This window comes from Onychostoma macrolepis, chromosome 09, assembly GCF_012432095.1.
Source record: "Onychostoma macrolepis isolate SWU-2019 chromosome 09, ASM1243209v1, whole genome shotgun sequence".
NCBI classification, from domain to species: domain Eukaryota; kingdom Metazoa; phylum Chordata; class Actinopteri; order Cypriniformes; family Cyprinidae; genus Onychostoma; species Onychostoma macrolepis.
In genome coordinates, this window is record NC_081163.1 from 6,345,593 (window position 1) to 6,366,995 (window position 21,403).

General features: G+C 36.3%; 1 protein-coding gene across 5 annotated transcripts in view; it reads left to right on the forward strand.

The window, feature by feature from the left end:
* The window catches only part of hdac4 (histone deacetylase 4), a 255,008-nt gene that overhangs the window by 62,437 nt on the left and 171,168 nt on the right, over window positions 1-21,403 (forward strand). Inside the window, exon 1 of one of the 5 annotated variants that reach the window (XM_058787007.1) lies at window positions 10,908-10,929. The exons of 3 other annotated variants lie outside the window; for them this stretch is intronic. In XM_058787007.1, the coding sequence (XP_058642990.1) occupies window positions 10,923-10,929 (7 nt within the window). In that variant the 5' untranslated portion in view covers window positions 10,908-10,922. Of the gene's footprint in view, window positions 1-10,907; window positions 10,930-12,765; window positions 12,785-21,403 lie in introns of those variants that run through there. One more of the 5 variants, XM_058787012.1, reaches the window with a different exon arrangement.

The window sequence follows — 21,403 nt, forward strand, 5'->3', positions numbered from 1 at the left end:
TAATTTTGTTAACGCCTTAACATCAGCAGAAGTATTATGTCCTTGTAAACCCATATTTAATAGTCATGTTATTCTTTTGCGTTTTGCCTGATTTAGCAAGTTTATTGTAAGTTAAAAATGTATTTCTTAATATTTATACAAAAAATGTTTGATTTCATAGACTGATCTTGGCACAACAGAATTATAAAAATATTTATTTTGTGATTGTATTTATTGTTTACTAATCACATGCTGTCTGTGATCATATCAGAAGTAATTTGCAACTAATTATTTGCTTATTTTTAGTTCAGAAATAATTAAATTAGTTATTTTATTTTATTACTTTTTCATTTTATTACTTTGTTTTTATTTTATTACGTTGTTTTTTTAATTTGATATATTTTGTTTGTTTTTATTTATGCTGGTGTATTTTTTTATGGTGTAAAATTAACAATTTTTAAACATTTTATAAAATTATTTTTAATGTGGATTTGCATGCTAACTACATCAGTTTTGTAAAGCACAGCTTTTGTTACAGATTCACTTTTTTAACAATAGATTTGATGATAATGAAAAATAAAATAAAATCATGTCACACTTCAGTTGTTTTTTTAATTGTTTCTCTATGTTAGCATGCAGATGGACAGTTTTGGCCATTGTTTTTTCAGTATCTTGTATAATAAGTGTTGTCAAATATTTTGTACGTCAAAACTGAATTTGAATTTTATGGAGCAGCGGAAGTTTTGGATGAGTGAATGTGTGCCGCTGAAAGAAGAGTCTCTCAGGATATTTTGCCGTACAGACTGAAGCATGGGCTAAAATAGGAGCGTGGCGTTTGTAATGAGTTAATTTTAGGACCCACGTGATTTCCCATGAGCTGATCGGCCGGTTATTAATGGAGATTGGTGGAACACTGGGATTTGGGGCAATTGCAGCACGAGTATGTTGGACGAGGCAAGCTTTTTCGAAGTCTTTGATGCGTTTTTATTGCTTTTTGTAGTGTAGTGCCAGCAGAGACATCGCCGTTTAAAGCCTAAATTTAATGCATTTGTTGGTAATGGTGTATTTTTGTCTACAGACACTCTTGAGAGGATGTGACATCAGGTCAGCCATGATATGTCAGGTCTGTCTTGTTTGTGCTGCTTGACTGGGCATGTGTGTTATTCTTAGAAGATCTGGAGCATGAATTGACAAGGGCACCTGAGGCTGAGGGGACCCAGACGAATGACCCAAACATGAACAGACATCCACTATGTACCATTTCTGGTCTTACATCAAAATAAGTCATTCCATTTTTGTATTGGGTTTAAATTTTATAGAAAAATAAATGTTATTTATATATTATATAAATAATATTTATATAATCTATAAATAATGAATTGTATTTTTTTTAAATTAATTATTATTATATATTTTTTATTTAAGTTACTAAGTTTGGTTATTTATCTGCATTTCTTACACATTTACTTTTTCAAAAGTAAGTCATTCCTTTTTTGCATTGGGTTCAAAAGTAATGTAAAAATAAATGTGCTATTTATACATTATACATTATATAAATAATATTTATATAATTATAAATTATTATTTTTTATTATTATAGATATTTAACGTTTTTTTAAATGGGTTCAAAAGTAATGGAAAAATAAATAATATGCAATCTCTATAATGTAAATAATAATCTATAAATAATTATATAAATAATTAAATTATAGCTATTTATATTTTCACATTTTTATATTTTCACAACTATATTTTTGGGGATGCACAGCCTTTGCTATTAAAAGCAAAAGATATGGTAAGCATTTTCTCTTCTCTTTCAAAAGTTATGCCATTAATTTGCTAATTTATTCCTAACTGCATACAATTATATGGTTAGTTGCATTTTATAATTCACAATTTGCATTGTTTTAGTCTTGCTGTCAGTGATCCATTTTTGGGTCGTGACCTACCAGTATGCTCTAAAATATTTCATTGACGAGAAATTGCTCTTAGTGAGTGCAATCTCTGTAAAATAATAATAATAATAAAAAAATCCTCATCCAGACATCACAACTAACTGGAAAAGTCATGGAAAAGTCACACAGACTTACTTAGCTGTGCTTTATTTCCAGGCACTCTGTTATTCTGTAATTGCTCTCATCCTGCCATTACATCTGCCGTACACAGGCTCTTTAGACATTTAGCAATTAGTACAGGATTGTTGGCTCTCATCAGGGCGACTGTCAGGGTTATTCACCCAGGCTCATGCCATTATCTCACGGTGTGTCCCTGAGGCGGCACGCAGAGCATTACGTGCCCTGTGTGATGCGCTGCGGCTCGGATCTATGGCGGAATACAGAGAAATGCATATTGCGGATTGGCGTTAATTGTCTGGATGACATAAATGAGTGCTGGATCTTTTAATCAGTGCTTTGATTAGAGGACAGATGGTTGATTGGGTCCAGTGAGAGGCCTTCAGATGAAAGATCAGCCCTGAGGAGAGAGAAAGAGCTACACAGCACTGATGTATGGGTCAATCTCAAGAAAATATGCTCAGAAAAAGACTCCCTATCGGAGGATACCCTGATACTTGGAAACACCCGTTTCAGATGGGAATTTGATATAGATAGATTGATTGAACAGAGCTTGATTGCATGTTTGAATGAGCACCATACTGCCTCTTTATATTAGCTGTGATACATTTGGTGTCTCTCTTCGATACATGTTTTCATTTTCACAATAGCAACAATATTTATTATATTTCTGATTATATCTCACAATTGTGACAAGAAAGCCAGTTCCAGGTCACAATAAAAATCTAAATATAATTATATAATGTATTAAATGTATAAATGCTGGTCTTTTGAATTTTCTATTCATCAGAGAATCCTGAAAAAAAAAAAAAAAAAATGTTTCCGCAAAAATATTAAACAAAACAGCACAACTGTTTTCAACATTCATAATAATGTTTCTTGAGAAGCAAATCAGGATATTATAATGATTTCTGAAGGATCATGGGACACTGAAGACTGGAGTAATTATGCTGAAAATTCAGCTTTGCATCACTGGCATAAAGTTTATTTTTTAAAAAATATTGAAATAAAAAACAGTTACTTTAAATGTTTATACTATTTCTCAATATTACTGTTTTACTGTATTTTTTGATCAAATAAATACAGCCTTGGTGAGCATGAGACTTTTTTTAAAAATCGGACAAGTATTGTATTATATTTTTAAACAAAATCAAGAAAAAATATTGAAAATAAATAAATAACATAACATAATTATATGGATTATTTATTTATTTAATGGCCTGTAAGGAATATTTCAGACAGTACATTTTGTAATATCACCATCCTTGGCAGCTGTGGTGTGCTTAATTTTGGGTGCTGCGAACACCTGTGTGTGCGCACACATGCCTCACTGGTGTCTCTCAGAGTTTAACAGCGTGTTCGAAAGGACAGGAAGGGGTGAGCGATTGAAGCATCTGACTCATCCATCCTGTTTGTCGCACACAGAGGTGGACTGTCCTACTGAAAACATGATGTCCTCTTTCACACTACACACACATGCACATGGCAGCCATGTGCTCCCACCTGTGATGTTAACCCTAACCCTATTAGGAATGCCAGGATGATGTAGGACACCATATATACCCATAGAAAGTTCATTTGTCATCTTCATCTGAAGTGAGCTGCTAACCACTGATCATTGAGGCAGTGAATTAAACCAAATCAGTGAATCACTGTTTTTATGAATTAGATGTTCACAAATTGAAATGATCTTGAGCTTAAAATCTCCAGTTTATTCAACGATTAAGTTAATTTCCCCCAAAACTCTTATTATCATAATGATTTAGTTTTCTTCGTAATTTTCATTTTCTTTGGTGATTCTTATTAGAATTTCCAATTTGTCAGTTAGTCAATTTGTGAATGAATCATTCAGACTTTTTTTTATGAACTGGATTAGGTGATTCAAAGAAAAGAAACACATATGAAATAACTAGAGGTCGACCGATAGTGGATTTTACCGATACCGATAGCTAGGTTGGACCACACTGGCCGATACCGATTAATCAACTGATAGTTTTCAAAATGGATACTGAAAGAGAGCTAGTGCTTTATTATTATATAAAAATAAAAAGCAGCAACAGTACTGAACCATACTTTGTAAATGAATAAAAATATTAATATTATTTACTATATTGATCATTAAAGTCATTTCATAGTTTGCTAATGTTAAAAGAAGAAACTTTTCAAATTTAAAAATGCAGCCTATTAGTAGCTAATAGTGAATGTTGAAATGAACACACTCTAACAAGGAACAATACTTGTACAGTTTTCATTAATGCTACGAATGGACTCTTATTGTTAAGTGTTACCATTTAATTTCAACAGTCATGCTTAAAGATGGCCATCTTTAAATACCTACACAAGGTCATAGCATTAAAATTACATACATATGGATATTGTATGTGTACTCACACACTTTATTTGCTTCTATTTTTTAACACTTGATAATTATCTAATCAAAAAAAAAAAAAAAAAGGTTAGTCACACACTGGGCAAAAGCGCAGCGCTGCGTCTAGGAGAACTCAGAGGTATCACACACACACACACACACACACACACCAGACGCTTTGCGTTCAAATCAAGTGGCGGTCTAAAATAATTTATTTAATAACCAAACGGACATAAGTTTGCTTCAAGAATGAACATTGTGGCATAAATGAGTTTGAAGTTCGGTGTTTAAAAAAACAAAACAGAGCAAGCGGAAAGAGAACGTGCGATCTGTATTACAGCTCTCTATATGCATACAGCATACAGACTTTATTAGAGCCACAGAAAGACAAACGTTTTGCTGAAAAATGCACAATACATAATTTATAGCCTAGGGTGAAGTCATTATGTACATTCACAATGATTTGGGTCAAATATAATGTAATTTAATAGAAAACTATGTGAATGGTGCTCTGTTCCGCGGCAGGCTTTTCTGTCGGCTGTATTTAAACGAGAGTCTGGAGTTTCCCGCTCTGTGCAGCGCGCAGTGTCACGTGTCAAAATAAACAACACGTGCTGTCAGTGATTTCCGCCTCTAGAGGCTGCTCTCGCACTGTATAATGCCAGCGGACCCTTCTCAGCCACTCCAGCAACGGTTGCAAACCGGAAAACTATCGGCATGGATTTTTGCCGATAACCGATAGTTGTGGCAATCAGCTATCGGTGCCGATTCATCGTCGACCTCTAGAAATAACCCCATGAAATCACCCTGTACCAGATCTATACAGGTGGAGCTGGGGAAGTGGAGGGTTTCTGATAGGTTTCTGAAAAGATTTGACTCAAAAGAATGATTTGCATGTGAAAAATGACATGGGCTGTGTTTTCCAAAAGCATGATATTTCTAAGTATATCGTAGAGACCATTGGTGTCAGTGGTTTGTATGATCTGTTTAGGCTTATGGTACTTTTGATGATGCACTGATGAAAGAAATCCATAAATGTTGGGAAGTAAATACACAGTGGGGCAAAAAAGTATGTAGCCAGCCACCAATTGTGCAAGTTCTCCCACTTAAAAAGATGAGAGAGGCCTGTAATGTTCATCATAGGTATACCTCAACTATGAGAGACAAAAATGAGAAAAAACAAATCCAGAAAATCACATTGTAGGATTTTTAAAGAATTTATTTGCAAATTATGGTGGAAAATAAGTATTTGGTCAATAACAAAATTTCATCTCAATACTTTGTTATATACCCTTTGTTGGCAATGACAGAGGTCAAACGTTTTCTGTAAGTCTTCACAAGGTTTTCACACACTGTTGCTGGTATTTTGGCCCATTCCTCCATGCAGATCTCCTCTAGAGCAGTAATGTTTTGGGGCTGTCGCTGGGCAACACAGACTTTCAACTCCCTCCAAAGATTTTCGATGGGGTTGAGATCTGGAGACTGGCTAGGCCACTCCAGGACCTTGAAATGCTTCTTACGAAGCCACTCCTTCGTTGCCCAGGCGGTGTGTTTGGGATCATTGTCATACTGAAAGACCCAGCCACGTTTCATCTTCAATGCCCTTGCTGATGGAAGGAGGTTTTCACTCAAAATCTCATGATACATGGCCCCATTCATTCTTTCGTTTACACGGATCAGTCGTCCTGCTCCCTTTGCAGAAAAACAGCCCCAAAGCATGATGTTTCCACTCCCATGCTTCACAGTAGGTATGGTGTTCTTTGGATGCAACTCAGCATTCTTTCTCCTCCAAACACGACAAGTTGAGTTTTTACCAAAAAGTTATATTTTGGTTTCATCTGACCATATGACATTCTCTCAATCCTCTTCTGGATCATCCAAATGCTCTCTAGCAAACTTCAGACGGGCCCGGACATGTACTGGCTTAAGCAGGGGGACACGTCTGGCACTGCAGGATTTGAGTCCCTGGCGGCGCAGTGTGTTACTGATGGTAGCCTTTGTTACTTTGGTCCCAGCTCTCTGCAGGTCATTCACTAGGTCCCCCATGTGGTTCTGGGATTTTTGCTCACAGTTCTTGTGATCATTTTGACCCCACGGGTGAGATCTGCGTGGAGCCCCAGATCGAGGGAGATTATCAGTGGTCTTGTATGTCTTCCATTTTCTAATAATTGCTCCCACAGTTGATTTCTTCACACCAAGCTGCTTACCTATTGCAGATTCAGTCCTCCCAGCCTGGTGCAGGTCTACAATTTTGTTTCTGGTGTCCTTTGACAGCTCTTTGGTCTTGGCCATGGTGGAGTTTGGAGTTGGACTGTTTGAGGTTGTGGACAGGTGTCTTTTATACTGATAACGAGTTCAAACAGATGCCATTAATACAGGTAACGAGTGGAGGACAGAGGAGCCTCTTAAAGAAGAAGTTACAGGTCTGTGAGAGCCAGAAATCTTGCTTGCTTGTAGGTGATCAAATACTTATTTTACTGAGGAATTTACCAATTAATTCTTTAAAAATCCTACAATGTGATTTTCTGTATTTTTTTTTCTCATTTTGTCTCTCATAATTGAGGTATACCTATGATGAAAATTCCAGGCCTCTCTCATCTTTTTAAGTGGGAGAACTTGCACAATTGGTGGCTGACTAAATACTTTTTTGCCCCACTGTGTGAGTGTGTGTATATATGTATATATATATAATATGACAATTATTTCAGCAAATATAGCCTATATGTTGTTACCCTGATGCTGGGAAATTGAATCTCACTGTGAATATAGGATTTTGGTCGTACTGCCTATCTCTGGTCTCATATCTGTTCATTGACTTCCTCTCAGCAGGACTCATGTTTAACTATGAGATCTGCATGCAGGACACATCCAGAATTGTAGGCATCTGTCTCACGGCTTAGTCAAGGCCTGGGGCAAAAGCAGTGATGAATGGATCTTGCGTGATGAATTTGCTTTATGACGTGTACTTGCAATCTGTGCTTTTATCTTTTTGTGAAAGGAGATTTAAAAACAGCGTGTGTACCCTCTTGATTTTCTTTCACTTGGTCTTCTCAGCTGCGTTCTTGACTGTTTCATCTTCCTCCTGGGACAAACCTACAATTTCACTGCTGGAGTGAAAGATGTAGACGGTAGGAGCAGACTCTGTTTCCTGGACATTTCTATCAGAGCACAGTCAGGAGAGCAGCAGACTGCCTTTGGACAGGATCAGCGTGAGCTTTCACAATGTGCATGGATGAAAACGTCAAATCCACAGTCGAAAGGGTCAGACTTGTACACAGTTGTCCGACTTTTGCTCATTCCTGTCTGGTTATCCTTTTTTAGCCTTTTTATGGTTTTTGAGAAAGCTCTGGCTCTGGAGTGTTTGATGGATTGGAATGGGTAAGATGTGTTTTGAGGGTGCACGAAAAGCCAGGTCAGTTGGAAATCAAGCAGTAAAACAGCAAATAGGGTGCTGCAGGGATTACTGTATGTAATGTATTTTTGTGGGACAAATCTGAAATTAGATTTTGCCACTTGCAATAGCATCTTATTAAAGTCAGTGGGTTTTTTGAATGGGTTTTGGTTAAATGTCTGAAATAAGCTCCATGTTTAACACAAGCTCAAGATACTTTCATGTTGTATTCTACAACATAAAATACATTAATAACACCTCATTGTTTCTAATCATGGTCTTGCAAACTATTCTAACTCAAACTTCCAGGGACAATGTTTTTAAATAAAGAAATTGATGTTCTGGTGATTGTATTTAGGCTTTAAAATTCATAGGTTATGTTCACTTCAAACTTATTTTCTTCAATAATTCAAAAGCCAAAAAAATAATCCTATTGGGTTTTTGTTGAGGAACCCAGCATCATGTTGACTTCTGGGGTTGGTCTTCAAAAATGTGTTATCCGTGAAGCACACTTTTTTTTATTTCCAAACTGGATCCAGTGCTTTAAAATTTATATTTCTCAATGGATTTTTGCAAGTGGGTTGTAGTCACCATTAACGTTCTCTTTTGGTCATGTGACAAAGCTTGAGTTTCGTGCACCATTTAGTTTTTGGAGACCACTGCGTGAGTTTGGAATGTTTACGAAATTCTCAATTGGCTTTCTAAGTTAGAAATGTTTTCAAACTTTGAATATGTTCCTGTAAAGTGCTTGACGTCAAATATGAAATAGTAAATTTTTTCTCTAGTCTTGCGTTAAAGTAGTCGCTGCTCAGAAAAATGGATTTGCATATTCCTGGTTCTCCATCAAAAGTTGCGAAGTTGTTGTTTTAATGACAGCTGAAAGATAAAATATTCCCATGACAATGGGAATGATGCTGCTCAGTGCTGATGGGTCATGCTGGCCCATAAAATGTTTGTGCCTTAAAATTTATAGAAACTTTTTGATTTATTTTGGTTCCCATTATTCTCTGAAGCAGTGTCTCTGTATTTCTACCGATCACTCCACGATCCTACTAAATGGCATAAAAAGGCTTTTTATAGCACATTTTTTGAGTGACTTATGCTTGATATCACTTCCTAACCCCTCATAAGACACATTGTCTTCCTCCAGTAATGAATTCAAGACGTACCTACCAGAAAAAGTTATTATTAGAGGGCCGTCTTTGATTAGCACATACTTATTAAAGGTTTGCAGTGTTTGTTTGATCTTGTTCTCCTGGCTGGCTCAGGGTGTTTGTTACTGATTTCATTTGGCTTTTGTTGCAGGAAGAACGCTGAAAATGCTTATTAGTGGTGCTTGGCAAACATCGCTAATGCTATTGCTCATACTTGGGGTTAGTGATCTGAACAAACCTCTAACCACAAATATTAAACTTTGGCATAACTCGTACTCTACCGTTTGTGCTACAGATATTCAGTGGTTTTTGTTCCACTTGAAGATAAAATGGGCTAAAATAAATGATATTAAATAGAATTATATAAAAATGTAATATAATGAAATAGAAATATATACTAAATATAGAATATAACATTTTATAAAAATTTAAATATATGAAATAAAAATCTACAATTAACTCATTCTCTGGTTAAAATGCTTGTTTACCCATGTTGTTTTCCTCTCTAGAGGATGGGGGACTTAACGATAGCACTGCTGCATTAACCTGATCTATTAAGAGTCTCGTAATTCAGGGAGTCGATGTCATCACTTCCTCTAGGGGCGCCTCAAGGAAAACACTCCAGTCCCACTGGGACGTCCGCTGTTGGTCAGCCCAATTGTGAAGAATGACAGTGGGAATACCTTGTCAGCAGTGCTTTAAACAGTTTTGGAGGCTGACGTAATGTTTATATCCTTGTGACGGCTTTTGATAAACAGGACGTTGTTCCCCTCTCATTAGGGGAAACTGAGGTTGATGGGCAGAGTTTTCATACTTTGTTGAATATCTCTGGTGGAATACGCATTGTGACAACAGAAATAAGTGCATATGACAGATTTATTGATTGATTGGTGTGTATTTATGTATGTATTAATTTTATTTGCTGACTCAAATTTTGGTTTTGTGGAGTTTTTAATTTACTGTTTTTAATTTTCTGAGATTATTGGTAGGGAAATGTTTAATATACAATATGTTTAATTTTAACATTTTTTAATGATGATTTTAACTCGCTTATTCAATTTTCAATCAATTTTCCTTTTTTATTCCAAATGAGATTTTTTTTTTTTTTTTTCAGGTCCACTATAAATGATTAATTATTTTATATTTCATGTGCCAACCATCCCAACCCTTTTTGTTTATGATGGTAGCCAAGCTGAGTTGTTTATCATAATTTTTTCACTATTAAGTAACATTGATATACTTTTAAATATTAAATATATTTTTATTTATATTGCATTTTTAAGATTTTCATATAACCTTTTTTTCTTACATCTTCCTGTTTCCTCTTTGACAGAAAAGTTGTCCTTTCTTAAGTTGACAGATTAAGACTTTTTAAAAATATATTTATTAGAATTAATAATTGTGTGGTGGCACCCAGTTCTTACCCAGAAATGAACCCTTTCCTGACTATTAGTTGACCAATGTGGGTTGTTTTAACGCTCACAATTTCATACAATATTCTTTGAATGAAAATTGTGCAATTTGCTCTGTTATGTGCCTAATATTCTTATTCTATTTTGATAAAACTGACCTTGGTTAAACTGCACTTTACATTTTAAGAAACTTTTCTTTTTTTCTTTTTACACTTCAAACTGTCCAATTTAATTTTGGTGTGTTTAACCTCTCAAGAATAGCACATATTTGATAGTAACCCTATTCCTGAGGCACTTGTAGATTAGAAAGACCTGTACATGAATCTTAATGCATGCTGGAGGGACGACGTATTTATTTTTGTTAATTAAATCTGTTCTTTTATTCTCTTATGTCGTCGTTTGCCTCTGGCTACTGGCACTAAATCACACATCAGTGAAATCCAGGAGTCAGATGATTTGGTTAGACGATGGTTTGCTTGCTCTTTAAAGCGCTGTTTGCTCTCGTCACAGGTGTCTCCTGCAGAGATGAGAGCCTGCAGGCTGTAAATGAATGGTAAGTGTGTGTTAAAGTACACTTCCCTATATTCTCAGCCTCGGTGAAGCCTGGAGGAAGCCCTCTAGTGGTGCAGATCCCCTCGTCTCGCTGTTTCCTGCAGGTTCACAGTCACTCGGAGTACTGTAAATCATGTAAATGCTTTAGGGAGGCCCTGGGCTCCCGCTGATCCTATCAGCTCTTGCCAGCACGTCGGATTGGGGCTTCTATCAAACTTCTATTGTATTTGCAGCACTCGGAGCTTGTTTTTAATACTTTTTAACACTGTGTTCGAGGTGGTGGGTGCACGAAAGATGAAACCGCACATTTGCTGGTGGTGACAAGAATAATGGCATGTGAAATCGCTGTTGGCGTATTCCACCCGCTCTCTTTCAGTTACCTTATTTCCACCAAAATGCTCAGCCTGAAGAGCTGCGAACCTGCTTCAGAAGGATTTCTCCTGAACGAATGATAGAATTTACTACGGTACTATATAACTTTTCAACAAACAAACATGACCATCACATTTTTTTCCCTCCTCGTGTGATTAGGACATGGAAAACCTGGAAATGTTAGTGTTGTTGTTGTTGTTTTTATAGAACTGTGCTTTCCAGGCCTGGAAAAGTCAGAGGAATTATTAATATATTTTCATGGATATTTCTATAGTCCAAATGTTCTTTTTTTTCTAGTTGTGCTCAACTCTTAAATGCTTCTTTCTTTTGTTTTACTCCTTATTTTGAAAATCTTTTTATATTTTCAATTTAATTTAATTTTGCTTTAGTAATTGTCTTATGTGCTTTTGTCAATTTCTTTTTTAGTTTTAGTTCTATTTTATTGTTCAATTTATTTATAATAACATATTATTATTAGAAATATTTCAAATGAGTGTTTAGTTTTTCATGTGATATTTGTATTTTATTCTATTTCAGCTTTAATTAAATAAAAAAAAATAGTTTGTAGTTAACGATAACAACCCTCATTCAGCATCACACAGAGTTTTCAGTTACCAGTGCAAGTGCTCATTTTTTAATTAATTTCAAGTGAAAGTGTTCGATAACAAAGTGGTTATAGAGATAAAGTAGTATTTGGCTGGTCATGTGATCACATTCACAACATGTAAAATAAAACAGCTTTTATTAGGCCACTTATATGAATCCTCATCAATGTGAGTGAACATTTGAAACATTTTTCAAAAGTACTATTCATTTATTTATGTGCACATTTTTTTGTAATGAGGATAAAATGACTGAGTGCACTTTTAAACAGCGTTTTTTTTTTCAGACAGTTATTACTCATCTAAATGAAGGATTGAAGAGAGATCTAAAATCTTCCACTGTAGAGATCTTCTAGTAGCTGCTATTAGAGATCTCCATTAACATATCATTCAACGGCCTCTTCTTCTCGTGTATCATGTCTGTCACCTCTTAACTGCAGTCTCTCAGCGCCCTGGCCATGTCTGTGTGCAGCCGTTTGGGCCTCTGGGACGCTGGGATGATGTATTTGCTAAAGAGCTGAAATGACCATAAGGTTCAGCGAGATCCCTGAGTAACAAACCTCCCGTACAGAGACGGCCAAAGAGCCGCTGCCTCGGATGGCACATTTTATCATTTTGCGTTTGGCAGGTCCTCTCTCGGGGTCCATAAAGACCCTCTAACCCTTTTCTTCTGAGCCCAGCTTGGGTTTCAAAACTATCCATTCTGCTGTGATATTTGCAGAAGGGCTGCCTGCTGCTTAAAGTGTCCTAGATCTGTTTCCCAGCCTTCATCAGAGCCGCAGGAGAGGGATTTCAATGCTGGATGATGGGAACAGGAGGAGCGTAAGGCTGAGCTCTCCTCCCATCGGCTCCTCTGAGAGACTGCCTGTGCTTCTTCAGCAGGTACGCTACCTGTTGAGGAGCTGTTAAGCTGCTTTGCTTTTTTGAAATATGAGCGTTTATCCAGGCTGATGAATTGAGTGTGTCAGCCAGGCTGATAAATTGGTCAATATTGGGCCATTTTGACATTATTGGCAATAAAACACTCACTGTCATGTTAGTTCCTAAATCTGCTATCAGCGGAGCCTCACCAGTTTTTGGAATCATTTTGAGTGAATTTATTTGTAGTGAAAGGATTTGTAACATATTTATTGTTAGGGAAATTAGAGTAGAAATTATGAAGATTGATCATTAAAAATAAATAAATTTAAAGGAAAACTTGGATCTACATTCACATTTTTTCTCATCTGTCATAGATAGATAGACAGACATATAGATAGATGGATAGACTATATTTGATCAAAAATGCAGTTAAAAGACATTGTGAAATATTATTACAATTATTAAAAAATATATATATTACAAAAAATTACAATTCAGTAGAAAATTGTTTTTTTTTATAATGTCATAATATAAAGGAATAATTTATAACTTTTTTTTTTAGTTTTCCTCTACGTACATTCATAGTTTTTGTAGAGTAAAAATGACTTCATTCACATTTTGTCGTATTTTAGTCTTATTTGCCATATATTTGTAGCTACAATTCAATGAATATTTAATAAATAGAGTAAACAAATAATCGATAAATAATATTGATTAATACTGAATAACTGATAAACAATATTATGATATAAAACAATTCAAAATAACTTTTCTCTTGTGATGTATGTGGTGTGATGAAACGATTGAGATTTTTTATATATATATTGTATACGTTTTATGTATTTTTTGACACTTGCTGCTTTGAGAAATCCCACAAGCGGAGTGATACAAACAGTGAAACTTTTGGAGTTACGATATCTCTTGTATATCACACTCTTATCAGCCAATCAGATTTGAGGACCAGAAATAACTGTTTTGTGTGTGCGTGTATAGCCTATATATCTCGATATTTGTATCTGTAAACATTCAATTTCAGCATAATATTGTTTTTTTTTTGTCTGCTTGTTCTTCTCCCATACAATGTTTTATAGCATATATGGCTGAAGCTCTTTCTCAGGATAGTTTGTCTGCTGTGAATTGTCAGACTGAGAATAGTGTTGAAGGCTGCAGGTGTGTGTGTGTGTGCTTGTACACCGGGTGTGCGCTTGGTCAGTCTCACCAGGTGATGGGCTGCTGGCAGGTGCCGCCCCCCTCAACACACACCATCTCCCTTACTTCCTGCCAAACACTCATCTCCTGCCAGTGAACGGGATCTTGGCACATGAGTCCTGCACTGTGCCACAGTCTGCCTACCACCCGCTGGACCGGTGGGCTCGTCTACGAGAGGTTTCCCATTGAATGGATGGCCAATAAAGCGGCTATCGTTCTTAGATCAAGTTTATAGCTGATATTAACATCTGTCTCTGATCACAAATGGACGGCACTACTGGCGTAAAACGGGGGCCAATGTGATGCTTATGTGGTCTTCATATTGCCTTTGTAATGGAAAAACCAGTGTGTTGTGTCCTGGACTCATCATACTGTAAGTAACACAGCATTTGCAGCTCATGTTGGGGGAAAGCCAAAAACTGTGATTTTTAGACTGTGCCAGCTAGTCATGTACGTGTGAGCATCTTAGGTATGCTGATCAGTGACATACTACTGTTAAAAAGTGACAAAATCAGAGACCCTAGAAATTCACTGGAAATGCTTGTTTTTCATTTTATGCTCTGATCCAATAGCTTTGTTCCAAAACCAAGCAAGCTGCCTACCTAGACATCATTGAAAGGCGCACTTCCAATTCAAAGGCTCTTCCAAAAGGTAGGAAGCGACCTTATGCTGCCTTCTAAGATACTTCAGTTTGGCCAAATTCTGCAGCAGCTTGACAGGTCTCTTTCATAGAGAATACAATATGTTGTAGTAAGCTCAGTTTCTTCACGTTAAATGTCACTCAGTACTAAAGTATTGAGAAGTAATAGTTACATTTTTTTTACCTAATATTTGTGTGTTTATTATATAAAACACCAATCCTGAGCTTTAAAAGGTTTTAAAAGTCTCCTAGCTTGTTTTAGAGTGGTTTTGCAAGACCTGGAAGACCAGGTTTAACTGGATTAGACCATCAAACCAGCAAATCTAGTTCTTTTTTCAGGGTTAAATTGCATTTCCACCAGTGTTATTATTATTTGTATGCTATTATAGTTTTATATAATATTTATTTTATTATTTTTTACAAAAATCTATTGTTATGCTTAATTTGTATTACTTTTTGTTTCAAATTTGTTTTAAAATATTACTATTTAGGTTTATCTTTATTTTAATTTCATTTTTAGTTTTTATTTATTACACATTAGTAATTTTAGTGCTTTAACAAAGTTATTGCATTATTTATTGCATCAGTTATTGCAAGTTATTGCATTTCATTCATTTTTTTTCTTTTTTTAATTTAAGTTTTTTTTATAACATAATATTTATATTGTATTTTATTTCAGCTTAATTTTAATTAGCACTTTTTTCAATTTTCTTTAATTAATATTTTAATAATATTAACCATAATGTTGTGTTCTGGACATTTTGACCCAGAGAGGATTTTCTTTTTCCAGAAAATGCTAAACTTACTGACTTTGCTCACACAGAACAGCTTCCCCCTAAAATGTGACCTTTCCTTCTTTCTTTCATTCATTCATTTTGTGGTGGCTCAGTCAAAAATGACCATGATTATAAATTACTTGTAATACTGTATTATTAACAAATGTATTTCTGTTTGGAATTGATTGTTCGTAGGTCTTGCACATCAGTTTTTTTTTAGTGAACATTGCTAAAATTATCCAATTTTTTAGCTCAGATAAATGAAGCCTGTGACCAATCAGTTCCACAAAGAAATACAGAACCTGTGCAACTGAAAGACAAAGAAACAAGTTGACAAAAAGATCGAATCCAAGATTTGACAATAGTATAGCATTTTAAAAGGCCGCTCATTTTTTCAGGAACACCAAATAAGGTAAAAGTTTTTCAGCACAGCAGGAGGGTTAATACAAAATAAATTCAAACACGATGAGTTTGAGTGCTGCCTATGCAGCCAGCAGACAGTCATCTAAAGCATATGATGAGAATAGACACTTGATCACCCCATTACAGGCAGTTAGAAAGAAGCATATCCTGTGATTACAGACATTCAGAGCTGTGCAGACAACATATAACAACATTTGACATCCACTATGCAGCCCTGTATATGCTGTATGTAAAGAGATTGAGAGACGCTTATGTAACTCTACATTTAGCTCGCAATATACTCTCACAAACATGCAGCAGGGCTCTGGATTGAGCTTTTATGCAGAACTAATAGGGCGGCGAACTTTCACTTTAGGCTTCCCTGATGTTGTGTTCTACAGTTTTACACAAATACCCTTCACACAAATACAAAGCGTCCCCTGGAGAGACAGGACGAGGTGACCTCAAAGAGACCTGTCACCAGCAGCCTGCAGCTTCTATTTTTAGCTCTGAGCCTCTGGTTGTTCCCGAATCAGGCCTTAATTCCCTAAATATTCCTGTCGTTGGATCTCTCTGTGCGGCAGGCCGGATGTGTTAAGCCCTCAGGAAGCCCTGCTTCATGTCAGCAATGAGTTTTATTAATAACAGTCTAAGCTGAAGTCATTTGTAGATGAGGATGTTATTAGCCCATGTGTTTGTTTGTGCAGATGGCTTTGTCTTTTGTAGGCAGCCAAAGATGGCGGACGAAGCGAGACAAATATTGATTATAAATCAGTATCAATGCAATAGTGTTGTATTGATTGAATTATTTGAACTGTTTTGGCCAGTGTTCATGTGCTAGGTGTTTTTATGTTTATTAGAGTGTTGTTATGTAGGAACCGAGCCTCAGTCCGCTCTCTTGGGAAGCAGGCTGGTTCTGACGGTGGTCTGTGAGAAAGATCTGGTTCAGGGTGGGACAGCAGAGCTTTATCTGCATTGAGACTGAAGATGAATATTTTTGGAGCTGATAAGACATCTGTCTTCAAAGCTTCTTCTGTGCTGTAAACATGCTGTGATGAGCTTTGCTACGGTACAGTACCTACAATCCCATCAATAGAAGGGATATTTTTACCACTTTATGAGGATACAGGATTATACTCACTTTCACTGTTCTTGAACGCTGGAGATTTTAACACTACAAAATTATTCTTTTTTTTTTGTTACTTTATAATTAAATTATTAAAGTCAAACTTTTTAGTACTCTAGTATGCTTATCAAGAGCTCAGAATGATTTCTGAAGGATCATGTGACACTGAAGACTGAAGTAATAGCTAATGAAAATTCAGCTTTGCATCACAAAAATAAATTATATTTCAAAAGGAGATTAAAATAGAAAACTGTTATTTTAAATTGAAATAATATTTCACAATACTGTTGTTTCCCTGTCTTTTTATATAAATGCAGCCTTAATGAGTATAAGAGACTTTAAGAAATATAAAAAAATCGTACTGATCCCAATGTGTGCATGTGTTTATACAGTGTGTGCAGAATTATTAGGCAAGTTGATATTCTGGTCATATTTTTTTCCAAGAACATTTTACCAATTCCAAACCACATCAATCTTAATAACTACTATTGATTTTGTATTTAATAATTTATAAGTGATATATAATTGTCCATGAAGGCTGATAGTCAGAAACTCCTTATTCCAGGTGTGCAGAATTATTAGTCAGGTTTTCCTTTACAGATAAAATGAGCCAAAAAAGAGATTGAACTAAAGAATAAAAGTTAAAAAAATTATTAAATGCCCATGAGAAGGATGCAATACTAATGCAATAATAGAATTAGCAAAGTTAAGGCATGACCATTGGGCAGCGAAATGCTCATTGGGTCAGCAAGGTCAGAAAAAACAGGTGAAGAAAAGACACGTTAACTGCAAAAGAATTAAGAATTAAGGTGAAGAATTAGTTGAGAAACCATCAGGAACCATTTAGTCTCCAGCACCATCATTTTCCAGAACTGCAACCTTCCTGAAGTCTCCAGAATTACAAGGTGTCAGGTTCTCAGAGACTTTGCTTGGGTAAAAAATTCTTTAAAATGGCCCTCACTTAATAAGAATAACATGCTGAAGTGTTGTGAAATACATGAAGACTGATTTTGTATAGGATTTATGAACAGATAAGTGACTCTTGAAGGACCAGCATCACATCCTCTTGTACCACTGTTTGAAGAATTTATCTTCCAGAATCTGGCAGTACGTTTTGGGAGCTCATTTTAGTTCATCTCCTATCCTGAAAAGTCTGTCTTGCAGGATTGATAAAAAAATAGTATATAGGTACAACTTACTGCCAGATTCTGGAATATACATTTTTCAAACTGTGGCACAAGAGGATGTGATGCTGGTCCTTCAAGAGTCACTCTCAACTTATCTGTCCATAAAGCCTATAAAAAAAATCAGTCTTCATGTATTTCACAACACTTCAGCATGTTATTCTTATTAAGTGAGAGTCATTTAAAATATTTTTTTACCCAAGCAAAGTCTCTGAGAACCTGACACCTTGTAATTCTGGAGACTCCAGGAAGGTTGCAGTTCTGTAAAATGATGGTGCTGGAAACTAAATGATTCCTGATGGTTTCTCACCTAATTCTTCACCTTAATTCTTAATTATTTTGCAGTTAACATGTGTCTTTTCCTCTCCACCTGTTTTTTCTGACCTTGCTGACCCAATGAGCATTTCTCTGCCCAGTGGTCATGCCTTAACTTTGCTAATTCTATTATTGCATTAGTATTGCATCCTTCTCATGGGCATTTAATAATTTTTTAATATATATATATATATATGTATGTATATATATATATATGTGTATATATATGTATGTATGTATGTATGTATATATATATGTATATATATATATGTGTATATATATATATGTGTGTGTGTGTGTGTGTATATATATATATATATATATATATATATATATATATATATATATATATATATATATATATATATATATATATATATATATATATATATATATATATATATATATATATATATATATATTAGTGGTGGGCATAGATTAATTTTTTTAATCTAGATTAATCTCACTGTAATCTTGGAATTAATCTAGATTAATCTAGATTAAAATGGCTCATTTGAATTCTGCCAAGTAGATAAGTAAACAAGTAGCAGTCATCAAGAATTTAATATTGATAATAACATTGAAGACATTGTATGATTATTCCTTAAAGATAAGGTTTTAATAGTTTTAGTAGTAGTAGCCTATTACGTTCTGCCCAATGTCTTCAAGTGAAACCGAACTTTTATTTTGACGGGTTGCCGTGAGTACAGTTTTTCTCAAATGAAACGCTCGAATGCTCATGAAGTGACTCTCAGAGCAGTTCTGGAGATGTGGTTCATGTATTTATGTCCTCATTTAGTGAGACGACAGACGTTAATATAGCCGCAAGCGTCACGCGGTCTTCTGTAGGAGTAGTGAACAAACCCATGCGTCTGCGCCATACATTAACACAGAGACACACAGAAGTCATATTTAAATAGACGTTTTGCGGCTTAATATTTACAAATAGGAGTGGGAGTGTGCGCTTACGTTTGTTTGTGTGTGTGTGTGTGTGTGTGTGTGTGTGTGTGCGAACCGGGGCGGAACGCGATACAGAGAGCGCGATCATGTAACGTAGAGACAGAAATGACTTGCCGATTTCCATTGGGAAGCTTCTTAAAAATAAATTTTCCCTGAAGCAAACCCGGCGGCTTCATAGCTGCATCCATGTTAGCACGCATACACACAGGTTCGAAGACTCGTTCTCGCCCCCTACAGTGCAATTCGGCTAGGTATACATCCGCGCTAAAATATCGAGGTGAAAGTCATCATAGCTTGCGTAGTATAGACCCAGCTCCCAACCCAACTTTGAGAATAGATTAACGGTGATATTTTTTTTATCGCCCGATAAGAGTCTCACGTTAACGCAGCACGTTAACGCCGATAACGGCCCACCACTAATATATATATTAGTATATATATAGTGACGAGTCGGTTGCCCTCCCCCTTATTGTCATCACCACCCCGTCTCTTATTCACCGCCCTTCACCAGGCTCCCGACAGGAGTGGGTGTGTGAGAGAGGAGGGGCGTGGAAACAGCGAGGGCTGGCGGCGTGTGATGAGGCACAGCTGAACTGAATGAAGCCTCATCGCCGCTGTTTAAATGCCGAACGCGCCTCTCCTCGAGAGACCGGTCTCTTCCCCCGTGCATGCACGCTGGTGTCCTCGTGGGTCCAGGAAGGGAGCGTAGAGGAACTTCCGCGCCACCGGAGTCGTGAGCGGCCGAACCTGTGGATGGTCGTCGGGCCAGGATGCCGGGCCGTACAAGTCCTGCCGGACTCCGTGGACTAAGAGGAAGAGCCGCTGCTAGAATGAAGCCGCCGCCCCTCGCGCCCCGGACCCGAGCGGGAGCGCGTGTGTCCGCCGGACTCCGCCCCTTACCTGGACCCTCCCTTCCAGAACACTGCCCTCCTTCACAAGCCCTGCAGCACGACGAGGACACCAGACCCCCTGTTTATTTTAGACACTTTTTTCCCCCTTGGACACTTTATTTTATTGTTTTTGTTTAATAAAAGCCTCTCCGAGGCCTGACGCCACACCCACTGTGTCTGTCGTTGGCTCTTCCCGTCACTATATATATATATATAGGTACATTGGTGTTTGGTAAATAGTTTTTGGCTCAAGATCTGCATTTAAAGTCACACCAGAGGTGTTCAGCTTGGATTAGGACTTGGCTTTCTGTAGACCAGTCAAGTTCTTCCACACTGACTAAATCAATCATTTCTTTTTGAACCTTGCCTTATACACAGAGGCATTGTCATGTCAGAATAGAAAAGGGTCCTGTCCAAACTGTTGCTTTAAAATTAGAAACACACAATTCCCTAAAATATCATTATTAGACATTAAGATTTGTACGCATGGAAATGACTAAAGTAGTCAAACCTGTTCATTAGATGGGGGTGACCCAATACTTTTGGCAATATAGTGTATCTCTACTGAAGTAATGTATGGTTTCAGGGTGAAGCTTCTTCTATTTAACCTGCAAGTCCAAACGATCATCTGCCTCCCTTATTCCTGGGAAATAATTTCCTAGAAGAGTTTTTCAAAACTTCATTGGAAACACACACACACACACACACACACACACACACACGCACACACTGCTCTCTTCCTGGGAGGTTTAGAGGCAGTGCTGATAATGGTAGACTCTTAGTAAAAACTTACGGTTAAAAAAAAATTGTAGCGGTGTCCCAGGAGCTTTATGAAGATAAGAATCAGCATAACCACGCAGAACTTCACCTGTCACATGGTTTCAGGTGCACATTTTTCAAAGAAATGTTTATCTTCATTTTTCATCAAAATTCCTAGAAATTATTTTTAATTTTCGCCTGATGTCACTAGACATCAGCTGCTATTCTTTTTCTCTTAGATTTGTTTTTTTGTTTGAGTGTCCAACGTGCAAATGATTAAAATGATAAAAACGTGCTTTATTAATATTTCAACAACAGTAGTAATAATAAAGATGATTAATAATAATAATAATAATAATAATATGCTTTAATGCTGCAT